The 13,498-nt window shown below is 49.3% G+C and overlaps 1 protein-coding gene and 1 non-coding gene across 2 annotated transcripts; one reads left to right on the forward strand and one right to left on the reverse strand.

Moving 5' to 3' along the window:
• Positions 1-4,279: 4,279 nt before the first annotated feature.
• Positions 4,280-12,147, reverse strand: KRT32 (keratin 32). Its single transcript, XM_015119643.3, has 7 exons — positions 11,618-12,147; positions 10,852-10,934; positions 10,532-10,688; positions 9,028-9,189; positions 8,824-8,949; positions 7,564-7,784; positions 4,280-5,004 (listed from the first exon to the last, which is right to left on the reverse strand). The coding sequence occupies exons 1-7, from the start codon at positions 12,083-12,085 to the stop codon at positions 4,875-4,877; spliced, it is 1,347 nt and encodes a 448-aa protein (XP_014975129.3). The 5' UTR covers positions 12,086-12,147; the 3' UTR covers positions 4,280-4,874.
• Positions 12,148-12,735: 588 nt separating this feature from the next.
• LOC114673348 (U2 spliceosomal RNA) lies at positions 12,736-12,926 on the forward strand. The gene has a single exon (XR_003724057.1). It is a non-coding gene; the product is annotated as a U2 spliceosomal RNA (small nuclear RNA).
• The last annotated feature ends 572 nt before the right edge of the window (positions 12,927-13,498 follow it).

The raw sequence follows: 13,498 nt of genomic DNA on the forward strand, positions 1-13,498 counted from the left end.
TTAGGAACTGCATGATCCCCTTCCCACTGCTGCTGAGGATGTCTTCACTGAACCAGCCACAGGTGCCCATGCTAGCAGGGATGTTCCTGGTCCCTGGCAGAGGACAGGCAGAGCGACTGCTGGCAGGGCCAGGCTGGACTGACCATGAGCCACAGGTTCTAAGGAGATGGCTACTAAGTTGGTGACTCTCTTACAGGTGGCCCCCAGTCTTAGTGCTGGGATCTACAGACATTGGGTACAGAGTTTCCAGAGTGGCTGCTGGCCACAGTCTGCCTAGAGCAAGGAGCCTTCAAAGAGTTCTTGCCAAAGCTTGGAGAGCAGGGATTTCCGCTTTAACTAGAAGCCACCGTCCTAGAAAGTTGAGTTGCAGATTTGTGACAAGGGCCAAGTGCTCAGGTGCGAGTGTTTCCTTGCCCAGAGCTTTTATTCACCTGTCATAGGAGCTTTCCCCCAGTGAATCCTCATTTTTTCTGCCATCAGAACAACCCATCAGCATTTATTCAGTCCTCAGAAGTAGCTCCCCACTTTATGAAAGAAAGGGCTGACTTGGGACTTCTTGTTTACTGCCTTCTGTTGTGAAAAGAAATGTTAAATGTTTTCTCTTTAGAGATGCCCCATTGAAAAGTTAGGCTTTGTTCCCTGAGTGACTATCTGGCATCTCTCTAGGAGTGGCATTGGCTCTAAGATGAATCGTCCTCTCCACTGACCTTCAATACCCAAAAACACCAGGTTCAGTGGCTCACTCCTGTAATCCCAGCAGTTTGGAAGGCCAAGGCGGGTGGATCACCTGGGGTCAGGGGTTCGAGATCAGCCTGGCCAACATGGTGAAACCCCATTTCTACTAAAAATACGAAAATTAGCCGGGCATGGTGGCATGTGCCTGTGGTCCTAGCTACTCAGAAGGCTGAGGCACGAAAATCACATGAACCCGGGAGGCAGAGGTTGCAATGAGCCAAGATCACGCCACTGCACTCCAGCCTGGGCTACAGGACAAAACTCTCTCTCCAAAAAAAATATATGAAATACAAAAAGAATATTATTTTATGATTAATGATTTTCCTGGTTATAGCCTGGAAGAGGCATATTCTCTTTTTGATCACACTCTAAAAGGTTACCTAATATAGTGGTGAGGAAAGATTCATTCAGTGCAACTCAGAGTCCACACACGGCCCCATCTCCCAGATGCCAAACCTGACTCCTGGATCTTTCAGGAAGCTGTCGCCCTCTGGCCAGTCTTCCCTGAATGTCAGTTCTGCCCATGGGCCCTCACTCCCACCCCCAGAAGAGGGTGCTTTCCACTAGGGCAGTGAGCAGCAGGGGTGAGGCCCAGACTCTTGAATAGCCTCGGGGAAAGTGGTGTCTTTGAAAAGCACACCTTTTTTTTCCAGTCCCACTCAGAGAGGATCCCTGATATCTGTGAGGGTTTCTCCAAAACATCAAACATGACAGAGGTTTTATGACTTGACCAGGGTCCTGCCTACATTTCCCTATAAACTCTTCCCCTATAAAGAGTTAATTAGATGCAAACGCTTTGATAGGAGGAGAAAGTTCCTCTGAGAATCTCCATGCGTGGTACACTGAGTCCAGTTCCCAGGAGATCCTGGTGCTGGTGGGGGATAAATATCTCCCAAAGTCTATGCCCACAGCTTCATCCATCAAATAAGATACAGGCTAGGCAGGAGGGTAGCTCGTGACACATCTGGCTTGAAGTACCATCCAGAGATAGAAGATGATGGACATCACTTCCAGCAGAGGGGGGTATTCCTGGCCCTGGACTGTGGGGCTTGGTTTCATATAAAAAGCTTTAACAGGCATCTGGGGAGTCAGACAGGTCTTGGCAAGTGGGAGGGACACACAGGTGTGGGAATGGGGACCCAGGTGGACTGGAACAATATGCACTGGGGAAACGGAGACTCTGGAAGTCCCCAGGGGCTCCAGGGTCCAGGACTTCAGGCCCACAACTCCTGTGCAATCACTGCTGCTGAGGCTCTGGGCCACAGCTCAAGGTCTTTGATCTTACTGAGCCCAGTGCTCAGAGAAGGAGATTCTGAGTTTGGCAGTTGCTAGTGATGCTTTTTAAGAGAACTGTATTCCCGGGGAGAAGTTTCAGCTTCTCAGAGAAAATGTCTCCCTTCTTTGGGAAATGAAAGAAAGGGAAAGGGGAAATGCGTATTAGCCTGAAATAATAATAAACCTAGGGTGCTTGGAGAAAGCATAAAGAGCTTGGAGAGACCTATGAGGCTTGGCGTCAAAACCCTTGACTTCAATTCCCACCTGTTGGTTGCATCTGTGAGCACATCTTTCCACCTCTCTGGGTCTGATATGACTCTTCTGTAAAACTGGGAAAGCAGGGTCAGATCATCTGGAAGGCTCCTTCTAGTTCTGACAGTCTAAGATAGCTCTGTCCAGTAGAACTTTCTGCAGTTCATGACTGTGTTGTCCTATTTACTACCACTTAGCCACGTGTGACGAGTGCAACTCAGGTGAACGTTTCAGTATATGCAGCCATATGTCATTAGGAGCTACCATACTGGACAGAACAGGTCTAGGATTATAGAACCAAAGATTTGATCTGTTCAGTGTGTTGTTTACCAAGCTGAGCACTTTCCAGAAAAGTTTTGCACTGGGGTTGAAATGAAAGATTGTTGGTTTGCACGCAGTTATGAGAAAATCCAATCAGTCAGAAAATCCAATTAGCCCCTCTTTCTTGATATTTCAGCTTCTTGAAATTTGACCCACCCTTCAACCAGGAACCACAGCTTGCTGAGCAGTATGTTCGTGTCCCTGCTGTCAAGCTAATGACCTTGTCTGCCAGGGATGCCTGCAGGATCATGTCCGGAGAGCCTGCAGGCAGCTTCGGGATCCAATCCATTTTTCATCATTTCTTGGCAAGGCCAGAGGGAGGATACTTAATAGAAACATTATCTCAGCTCATTAAGGAAGAACTGTGTGTTTGGAGGGTGAGGTTCAGAAAGGTGTTCAAGATTCCTGTCCCCAGTTCTCTCCTCTTTACCTGCCATGGCCAACCCATTGCCAAGTCAGGTCCATCACAGTGTCTCTTAGATTGATTCCTTATTTTTCCATGATCCCTGACATTATCTTACCTGAGACCCTGTTAGCTTCTTCCATAGCCTATCCCCTCCTCTCAGCCATCCTGTCTGTGTTACTTGGTGAAACTTTCTAAGATGCCACTCCAGTCTCTTTGGGCTCAAATCCTGCAGCAGCCCTCCCACTGCCTTCAGGAGAGAGTCCAGAGTCCAGGCTGTTTGTGGGGTACCCAAGGCCCCCCTACCATCTGATGTCTTTCTACCATTTCAGCTTCATCCCCATCAGCCTCTCACAGGAACCCACTGCTCCAGCCAGCAAGACCCCTCAAGGCCTTCCGAGAGTGACCCCTGCTCTCTTGAAGATCCCCACACACTTACTTGCCTATCTGGTGCCCTGTAGACCTTCTATTCAACCTCTAAGACCCATTTCAAATGCCACCAGCTACAAGAAGCCTTTCAGATCCTCTCAGCCTAAGACTCTCTCCCAATCTTGACTAGTGTTTACTCTTTCTAGGTAGGAATTTGGCAGTTAGAATGGTCAAAATAACACTGCTGTGCAGCTAGACTTGGGTTTAAGTCTTTGTTCTTGCATGTAACCTTCAACAACTGACGTGACCACTCTATGCCTCCACTTCCATGTCTAAAATGGATACTATGCGTACCTTACAAGGTGGTCATGAAAACCGCATAAGTTAATTTATGTAATATGCTCCACACAGTACTTGGTGCATTATAAGTGCTCAAGAAGTAGTAACCATTGCCATTATTATTATTATTACTGTTACTATTATATGGCTCTTATGAAGAAAGGAGTGGGGTCTTATGCACACGGGTCTTAGCTCCTCCTGTAATTACAAGTGTTTGAATGGTGGTCATCACGTGCATTTTTTATACCCCCTGCACTCAGGTGTACTTTGCAAATAGTGAGGACTGTGAATATGAATCTCTAGAGCCCAAAGGCCTCGATTTCAGTCCTGGGTTGGCCACTTACAAGCTGTGTGACTTTGGGCGATTTTCTTAACTTCTCTGGGCCTCAGTTTCCTCATTTAAAAAATGGATGAAATAATGGTCTCTTTTTCATGGATTGTTGCAAGGATTAAATGAGGCATTACTGACATTGTGTCTGGGAGCTCTCTCCTGGACTAGACAGCCCCTAATGCAGAACCTGCACCCAGTAGCTGCTTAGCGAAGATATTTTGAAAGAATGAATGATCCCATTGTACCAGCTGTAATGAGATTTAGGGGTGGGTTTAATTATGGTATGATTCTCAACTACAGTAATTTGGCCTAGGTTTCTGGCATGATTATCTCCCTCCTCTCTTTGTTCTTTTATTACTTGGCTCTAGAGTAATTGATTAGTTTTAACTGGTTTACGGCATGAGGCCTTTTTAGTGTACACCTCTCAAGCCTCTATGGAAGCAGAAGGAGCATAAAAATAAATACAGAATTTGCCCCTTCCTCTTGAGCCCAGTTGAGTAGGATTGGCCTGTGGATGCAGCAGCGTAAGTGACAAAGAGAGACAGACATGTTTGCAAGGCCATTGAGTGCAGCTCTATTTGCCAGTTAACTAACAACACATGCTCTTTGAGGCAGCACAGACAACCAGAAACATCACCAAAGAGGACAGTTCACCCATTGAAAAAAGAGGCAGTTTTGAAGTGATGAGGGCTTGAGCACCCCCTGGAGTATCAGAGCTTGTTGCAGGTGATCCACGGTCCTGCTCAGGGTCTTCCTTGCTGGCCGGGGCTGGCCCAGCTCTTTTGGTGGCCACTGAATACCAGGCTGCCCAGCCCCAGGCCCTCCAGGATCCACCAGCACAAAGGGGCTTCAGTAGCGGCCCTGGGGGCAGGGTGAGCAAGGCACGCCGACGATGCGTGGCACACAGACGGTGCGGGGCACACATTGGGAGGGCGCACACGGGGTGCAGGAAGGAGTGGAGCACGGGTTACAGGGCAGCCTACAGGAGAAAGTCACAGAGGGACAGGATTAGTAGAGAAGGCCCACTCGGCCACAGGTCCTGCCAATTCTCCCCTCGGATGCCTCTTAACCCCATCTACCATGCTTCCTCTGCTCAGCCTCCCTGGTCCCAACCTCCGCCATCTTTGCCTGAGTCACCTCATGGCCTCCTAACTGATGTCCCCAAGCCAGCTTGAGCCCCACCTAACCACTGTCCACTTAGTAGCCACAGCAATCTTCTATAGTCACAAATCCAGTTATGTCCCTCAGTGGCTTCCATTTAAGCTCAGGATGAAAAGCAGCTTCCTCTGGAAGCCATCATTCTCAGCAAACTAACACAGGAACAGAAAACCAAACACTGCATGTTCCCACTCATAAGTGGGAGTTGAACAAGGAGAACACATGGACACAGGGAGGGGAACATCACACATTGGGGCCTGTCGAGGAGTGACGGGAGTAGGGAGGGAGAACATTAAATCAAGTATCTAATGCACGCAGGGCTTAAAACCTAGATGACTGGTTGATAGTTACAACAAACCACCATGGCACATGTATACCTATGTAACAAACCTGCACGTTCTGCACATGTATCCCAGAACTTAAAGTAAAATAAAATAAAATAAACAAAAGCAACTTCCTTAATAGGACCTGCATGATCTTGCTCCCACCTCTTGCCCCAGGCTCACCTCATAGCTCCGTTGCTCTTGGAGCTGCAGGTACTCTGACCTTCTTCCAGCTCCTTGCAGGGACTGTGCTGCTAAGGCCACAGGCCTTATGCCCTGTGCCATACATCTCTGGAACCCTCTTCCCTCTCCACTCACCTACATTTCTTCTCTTGTTTAAGAGCTCAACTCAACTGTCACGTCCTCCTTGAAGCCTCCCCTGCCTCTCTGAGACAAGCCCCCATGGTACATGTAACTCCTTTCATCGTGATTAGTAATCATTCTATTATGGTCTGTCTCCCCTGCCAAGCAGTGAGGCCAGCAGCCAGAGACACATGCCCACCCTGCATCCTGGCATAGAACAGGCACCTAATAAGAATATTTGGATCAGACAAAATAATAAATGAATGAAGAATGAATATATGGTGAAAGGAAAAAGGATGATCTCAGAGACTGACAGGCATGCGCTCAAAACCAGGACCAACACACTGGATGCTGGATGGAAACCCAGTAGCTCACAGAACCAATGGGAGGCCTGAGGATCATGTGTAACCTGAAATGTGTTCCATTTGCCTGGCAGTATATATTTTCTTTAATTTGTTGAAAATACTTAAGAATCAGGAGAATTTGACATTTTTAAAAATCCAGATTCTCAGTTTCCCTGGAACTATCAGAAGATCAGCAATACTGGACCTGCTTCTCACACAGTAGAAGTGGCCCTGAGGGCATGCCACTGCCTGGATTGGACAAGGCAAGAGCTTTCTGCCTTTCCACCATCTCCATATGACCCATGTCATTCATGCATGGTAATGGCCTGGTCCTTGCAAATGTTTGACACAACACTTGCCCTGAAGTTATAGATTCTGAATAACAGAGAAGCAAAGCCAAATGCTGAATAAGAAATAGCTACAACAGTCATCAGCCCACTGGGTGTCCACGGCCCAGAGGTACCCTGCATTCAGACAGCCAGCAAGTCCTGCTGATTCTACCTGCACAGTGTCTACAGCTGATGCCTCTGCTGCCCTAACTCAGGCCCTCCCCATTGCTTACCTAGGCTGTGGCCAGGGCCTCCTGGACAGTTTCCCTGCCTGGTTCCCCTCCCTCTACTCAGTTCTTCCTGCTGCTATCAGGGCCATCTTTCTGAAGAACAGCTTTGAGCTTGAGAGACATTTACTGAGCATCTACTATGTGCCACGTACAAGGAATAAAAATGTATTATAATGTCTCTGCATTCTAGATGTCTACCATCTAGTGGAGAAGACATACAGTAAATTCTCTCATTTCCTCCTCAAAACAATAGTAAGTCCTTCCACTCGCCTATAAAACAAAACCCTCCCTTCCCAGCATGACCCATGTCGTTCTCCATAAATGGGCACCGGCTGATCTTGCCTGTCCTGCTCCCCAGCAGGGCTCAATTACACAAGGCTTCCTATTGTCCTCCCGACATGCCAAAATCTCCCTTTGGAGAGCAATGGAGCTATTAGGTGAGGCTAGGGTAAGAGGCAGGAGCAGGATCATGCAGGTCCTATTAACAAAGCTGCTTTTCATCCTAAGCTCCCGACATGCCATGAGCTCCAGCCACCTGTCTCCCTATCTCCCTAAACATATGGAAATGATGGGAGGGCAGATGCCCTGTCTTCCTCTGTCTTGGTGCCCTCCATAGCACCTGCCCCATAGTGGGTACTTAATGAGACAGAGTAGTCTCCGAGGGGTCTGGTTCAGGATGGCAGCATGAACACAACTGCCTGACTTCCTTCAGAGCATACCAGCTTCTTAATGGCTCCATAGTCAGGACAGGGTTCGAAGCTGATGGTCCCTCAAGGGTAGATCCAGTTGCTTCCTATAACCTCCCAGAATCCCTGCCCACATATCTGTGAGCCTCAGCTGGGCCTGCGTACTTGCTGTCCTCGCTCTCCAGCAGGCTCCGGTATGTGTTGATCTCACTCTCCAGCCGGGCCCGGACGTCCAGCAGCACCTGGTACTCCTGGTTCTGCCGCTCCAGGTCAGCCCGGATCTCAGCCAGCTGGGCCTCCACGTTGGTGATCATGTACTGCATCTGAGCTAGCTGGGAGCTGTAGCGGGCCTCGCTCTCTGTCAGTGTGTTTTCCAGCGAGTCCCTCTAAGGCAACGGAAGACATAACTATGAGGAAGGGAGCTGTTTACCATGGCCTGCTTCAGAAAGAACCAAGAAGAGACAAATCTCCCATGATACTGGGAATGAGCCCTCCCTACATCAGTCACTTTGGAAACGGAAGCCCAGAAAGGTCAAATAACTTGTTCAAGGGTAAACAGCTGGTACATGATGGAACCATAGTTTCTACTCGTAAATCTAATTCTAAATCCCTCCTTCCTTCTGCAACCTTTGTCTGGCTTCAGGCTTTAGATCTGAGATTTCCCAAGTACCTCCCTGCTGGCATCATTTAAAACAGTGTTTTCAAACCTGGCTGCACATTAGCGCCACATGGAAGCCCTCAAAAAAATACCCATGACCGGCCAGGCGCAGTGGATCACTCCTATAATCCCAGCACTTTGGGAGGCCAGGGTGGGTGGATCACTTGAGGTCAAGAGTTCGAGACCAGCCTGGCCAACATGGTGAAACCCCATCTCTACTAAAAATACAAACATTAACAGGGCATGGTGGTGCATGCCTGTAATCCCAGCTACTTGGGAGGCTGAGGCAGGAGAATCACTTGAACCCAGCTGGGGCAGAGGTTGCAGTGAGCTGAGATCATGCCACTGCACTCCAGCCTGGGTAACAGAGTAGGACTCCATCTCAAAAAAAAAAAAAAAAAAAAAAAAAAAAACCATGATCAGACCCCACCTCCAGAGACTCTGGTTCAGTCGGTCCAGAGAAGAACCTGGGCATCAGGATGAGTAATATTGAGATCCATAGGTTTGGAAGGGCAGGCTAAGCACAGAACAAGCTTTCTTGTGAAGTTGAGTTTGACAGTGTCCACCTAACCCATGTCTGATTTGAAACATCCCTCTTTGATCTCTGAGCTGGATCTCAGGAGAAACCTCCCTCCAGGAAAAGTCAACAGGATGAGCATCCATGGTGGCCGAAATCTGGGCCTCCTCTTCCTCTTTCCTGGGGACCTGCATCTATGCTCAGTGCTGCCTGGGATCCAGAGGGAGGGTGCCCACCCAGCAGCTCTCACCAGGCTGTGCTGGGCCTGCAGCTCAATCTCCAGCGTGTTGACCGTGCGTCTCAGGTCAATGATGTCTGACTGGTAGTTCTGAAGCTGCTCAGAGCTTGTAGCCACCTGCTGGTTAAGCTCCTCCATCTGCAGTGGGGGGGAGGAGAAGGCTGGAGTCCCTTCCTGGGGACATGGAGGAGGCCACCCCCACTGTGAGAGGCTCACCTGCATATTGAACCATTCCTCGACATCCCTGCGGTTGGCCTCCACCATGGTCTCATACTGACACCGCATCTCCTCCAGCACCCTAGTCAGGTCCACCGGGGGTGCGGCATCCACCTCGATGTTAAGACGGTCCCCAAGCTGGCATCGAAGGGACCCGACTTCCTGAAAAGGCACAAGAGCTCCAGACAAGTGTGACAATCCTATGATCCCAGCTTACCTCCCCAGGGAGACATGAAAAGATGCAACAAAAGTTGCTAAAGATTGAAACATTAGATGGCCCCCAAGGACTGCCGTCCACTCGGCAGCATCCCAGTGCTCTTCAAACTCCAGCTGAATACCCCTGTGATGGGAACCTCACTGTAACACAACACTTCCTACCACTTTGGCAGAATCCAAGAGCAGCACCCGGGTTTGTTTGATGCATCTGGGCTAAAATGGGAAACCGGTCCCCCTAGTATTCCCAGTCACCCTCCGCGCCTGTGTTCATCCTGGGAGGAGGGTAGCAGGAGCCTGGCTTGACTAGTTAAAGGCCCAAGTTAGGGCAGCTGTCTCCCAGGCTTGGCTGCCAAAGAGGGAAAGTTGTCACTGAGGCTGCCAGGGTGTGTGATAACTTCTCATTAGTGGCTTCTTGGTGCCATTCCCAGTTCTCTGATTTGAGCGAGATGAGTCAGGCACCCGAGGGTGCTTGGTAAGTATGTGGTGACTGATTGTTACTTTACACTTAAGCCTGAGGAAACCCAGCCAAGATTCAGAGACACTTGTCCATTCAAATCCCAAGTCAAGAGGTTGAGAGTCAACCAGGGAGGAGGGAAAAAAACACCATGGCTCAGGTGGGCTTGGCAGCACACAGGTGCCCAAAGCAGAGGGCTTCCCCTCTGAGAAACTTCAGGAGATAGGAAAAATCAGAAAGTAAAGGGTTTGCCTATGGCTTCAGCTTGAGCATTTTATATACAAACAGAAGAGAGGACAAAATAAGGATGGAGGCAAAAGGAGGAGACCACTGTAGCTCTACTCCCTCTCAGAAAAGATAGGACTGCTTCTGAGAGTTTAGCCAGGCAGAGATGGACAGGCCATTCGACGTGAGATCTGGAACATAACTCACCCTGGCACCACTGCACCACTCTACCTCTGCTGTGTGGCTCTCGAGAGAAAACAAATTCAGTCGCCACTAGTGAGTGCTTGGCAGTCACACTAGCCCAGGAAATGCAGAAGGGAAGGGGGCTACTTTTCTGAGCATTGACCAAGTGGCAGGTGTTTCATACCCATGCCTTGGGGATTTCCACGATGGATATCCTATCCGTTAAATCCTCACAATAACCCTGCGTGAGAGTGTTGTCCCTGTTTTACAGATGAGGAGGCTCAGGAAGATTCCATAAATTGGGCAAAGTCACTGAAACAACATGTGGCAGGCTTGGGAATTTCAACCCACGCCTATCCAACCCCATACCCCACGTTCTTCCCCCTCTGCTTCCTGGGGCCACTTCAGCAGGACTTCCAGCCTTACCTCCTCATGGTTCTTTTTGAGGCACATCAGCTCCTCCTTCAGGGACTCCACCTGGGCCTCCAGGTCAGCCTTGCACAGAGTGAGATCATCCAGGATCCTGCGCAGGCCATTGATGTCAGCCTCTACTAGCTGCCGCATGGCCAGCTCCGCCTCATACCTGCACAAGGACAGGGTCAGCAACCGAGGGTGGAACTGAATGCAGAACTCAGGAAGGCCTTAAACTGCCGGCACTTTCCAACCCTCCGTGAAACTAATGGAAAGCTGCCCCAGAGCCTATGAGGACAGTACCTCCCCCGCTCCAATCCCCTGGCCAAACTCACTTTGCCCTGAAGTCATCAGCAGCCAGTTTGGCATTATCAATGTTCACGACCATCCTGGCGTTCTCTGCCTTGGTACACAGAATCTGTAGGCCAAGGCACATGGAAAGGGTTAGTTCAGGATGAGAAGAAGGAAAAAGAACCCAAATGAAGAGAAGACAGCAGCAAAGGTAGGATCCAGCAGCCCTGCAGCCATCCCTGCAGAAGTTCCCTTCTCCCTGGAACTCTGGGAGATATTTAGTGAATTGCTAGTCCTAGGAGAACTTGAGATGTATTTTTTAAGAAACTGGAGCTTCATAAATTCAAATTCCCCATTTTGGATGCTCCGAGCAATGTGGAAGGAAAGAATCTCATGTCTGAAGTCACTCATGTGACAGTTCGAAGAGTCTTTGACATTTACTGAAAACTCCCCGTGGACCAGGGGCTGTTCCAAGCAGTTGACCTGCATCATCTCATCGAATCCTTTTGACAACCCCATGAGATAACGACCCTTATTATCCCTGTTTTACAGATGAGAAAACTGAGGCCTGTGGAAGGGATGGGACCTCCCAAAGTCATGCAATGAGGCAATGGTAGAACCAAGACTAGATCCCAGATCTCTCCATATGAAAGCCTCTGGCTGAGTGCTCAAATTATAAAATAACCCTATGCCCTAGGGAGGTCTCTTTGTCTTGAACATAGCTTAATAAGCTAAGAAGATTCCAAGCTGGAATGCCGACTAGTCCAGATCCCTTCCCAGAGAGCCTGTTCACCTCACCGCTGCCCTTACCTTCTGCTGGAGCTCCTCAATGGTCCTGAAATGAGACTGGTAGTCAGGAGTCGTGGTGAGCACCTGGGAGTGAGAGGCCTCTTGGATCCTGCTCTCCAGCTCCGCATTCTCCTGCTCCAGCTGCCGCACCCTCGTCAGGTAGCTGGCCAGGCGCTCGTTCAGGAACTGCAAGGTTTCCTTCTCATTGCCATTGAAGGCCCCTTCGTGGTACCAGCTGCCGGGGCCCGTGGAGCTGGAGATGCCACTGGCTGCCCAGCGGGAACTGGATAGATAGGTTTTGGAGAGGCAGCTGGCTGGCCGGAAGGTGGTGGGCATGCAGACAGAAGGCAGGCATGCCATGGGCTGGCAGACATAGCCCAGGCACAGCTCAGGCCGGCAGTTCAGGCTGCTAGAACAGATCGAGGCAGGCCGGGGGCAGCTCTTGAGAGAGGCTTGCAAGTTGTTGGTGACACAGCAGGCGGATGTCATGTTGGGGAGGCCCTTTCTCCTCAGCCACAGCTGCCTGGATGTCTACAGATCCCCATGCCGCCCGGGCCATTTTATGCCCTTGCAGTGAGGGGGCTCATGATAGAAATTCATCATTGGGTGGTGTTGATGTTTACACCCAGCCCAAGAGGAAGCTGCTAATTAATTTGTAATTTGGTTTCCAATAAGGAGTTCCTTTCCTCATAAAAGAGGCCAAACTTATCATTTGGCTAAAGCAGAAGTCTGGGTTCCTGTCATTGATCACCATGAGAGAGCTTCAGGACACATCTTCAAAGGGTCACCTGCATGCCTGGGCCCTCATTAATAGGGAGGGCCCCCCAGGAGACCGCCACGACCCAGCCTGTGCCTCCATTGGCTTTGCCCACTGCACCCCCGCCCGCTTTAGCCCTGAGAAGCCTGCAGGTCTGTGCAGCAGTGGCTGCCTCTTTTAATGAAAGCATTCCCCATGGGAAGAGGCCTGGTTATTTAACAAGGAGATTTGTGGGTGGTAGAAACTGCCCCGATACTGGCAGCAGCATAAATCCAGCAGAAAGCAACAGGAACCCCAGAGGCTTCCTAACAGGCATCATCTTCCTGCCAAGGGGAAGAAAATAATATCAGTAGGGAGAGAATGAACTCAAGACACAGGCAGCATCACTTCTCAGCCTTTTGGCTAAGATCAAGTGTGGTATCTGTTCTTATCATTTTAATATCTGATACGTCCTCTATCCGAGGACAGCATATTAAATGGATTTTTGGAGCAGGGAGATGGAATAGGAGCTTGCGCTGTTCACTCTACACATTAACCTGGTATTGCAGTACCTCCAGGAATGCTGCACCCCTTCAAAAGCAAAAAAAAAAAAAAAAAAAATCCAAACAGAGGCCTAAGAATCAGGTACAACTTTCCAGTTGGACCCTTTCTCTTGGAAAAGTCCATATCATGAACATCTCCAGGTGGCAGTTGCTCTATCTTGACCCCCTCTGGACCATCCACTCAATTATCACTGCACCTTATACACAGTTGTCAAGTGCTCAATAATTGTTTGTTGAACAAACCGAGATAGAATAGTTACAACAGGTTCTACTTTTACTTTCTCTTGTGGCGGATGGGGAAGGCTCACTTCAGGATCTCAGACCTTGGAAACAGTATGAATCTGCTCCCTTGGGAAAGGACGTTCTGTAGCCCTGGAATGAGGTAAGCCAGGAGACAGGGAGCAGATGTGCCCAACTATAGAAGCCTTGGGCATTCACTTAAGAAGGCAACGTGCTACAGCAGTGGTTTTTCAGTCCTGGCTGCAAAACCTGTGAGCTTCACATTTAGTATGTGTGTGCTATATAGCCACTTTTTTATTCAGTAATCTTCCTGATATAATTTCGGGGTATAAGTACTTGCCTTATGTTTCACATATTCCCAGA

This window comes from Macaca mulatta, chromosome 16 (assembly GCF_049350105.2).
Source record: "Macaca mulatta isolate MMU2019108-1 chromosome 16, T2T-MMU8v2.0, whole genome shotgun sequence".
Classification (NCBI taxonomy): domain Eukaryota; kingdom Metazoa; phylum Chordata; class Mammalia; order Primates; family Cercopithecidae; genus Macaca; species Macaca mulatta.

Excerpts from the sequence above, each read along its gene's own strand:
- KRT32 (XM_015119643.3), bottom strand. The coding sequence starts at position 12,085 with ATGACATCCGCCTGCTGTGTCACCAACAACTTGCAAGCCTCTCTCAAG. Across the intron at positions 10,689-10,851 it reads GCTGATGACTTCAGGGCAAA|GTATGAGGCGGAGCTGGCCA; the intron begins GTGAGTTTGGCC and ends GTCCTTGTGCAG. Across the intron at positions 8,950-9,027 it reads AGGAATGGTTCAATATGCAG|ATGGAGGAGCTTAACCAGCA; the intron begins GTGAGCCTCTCA and ends CCCCCACTGCAG.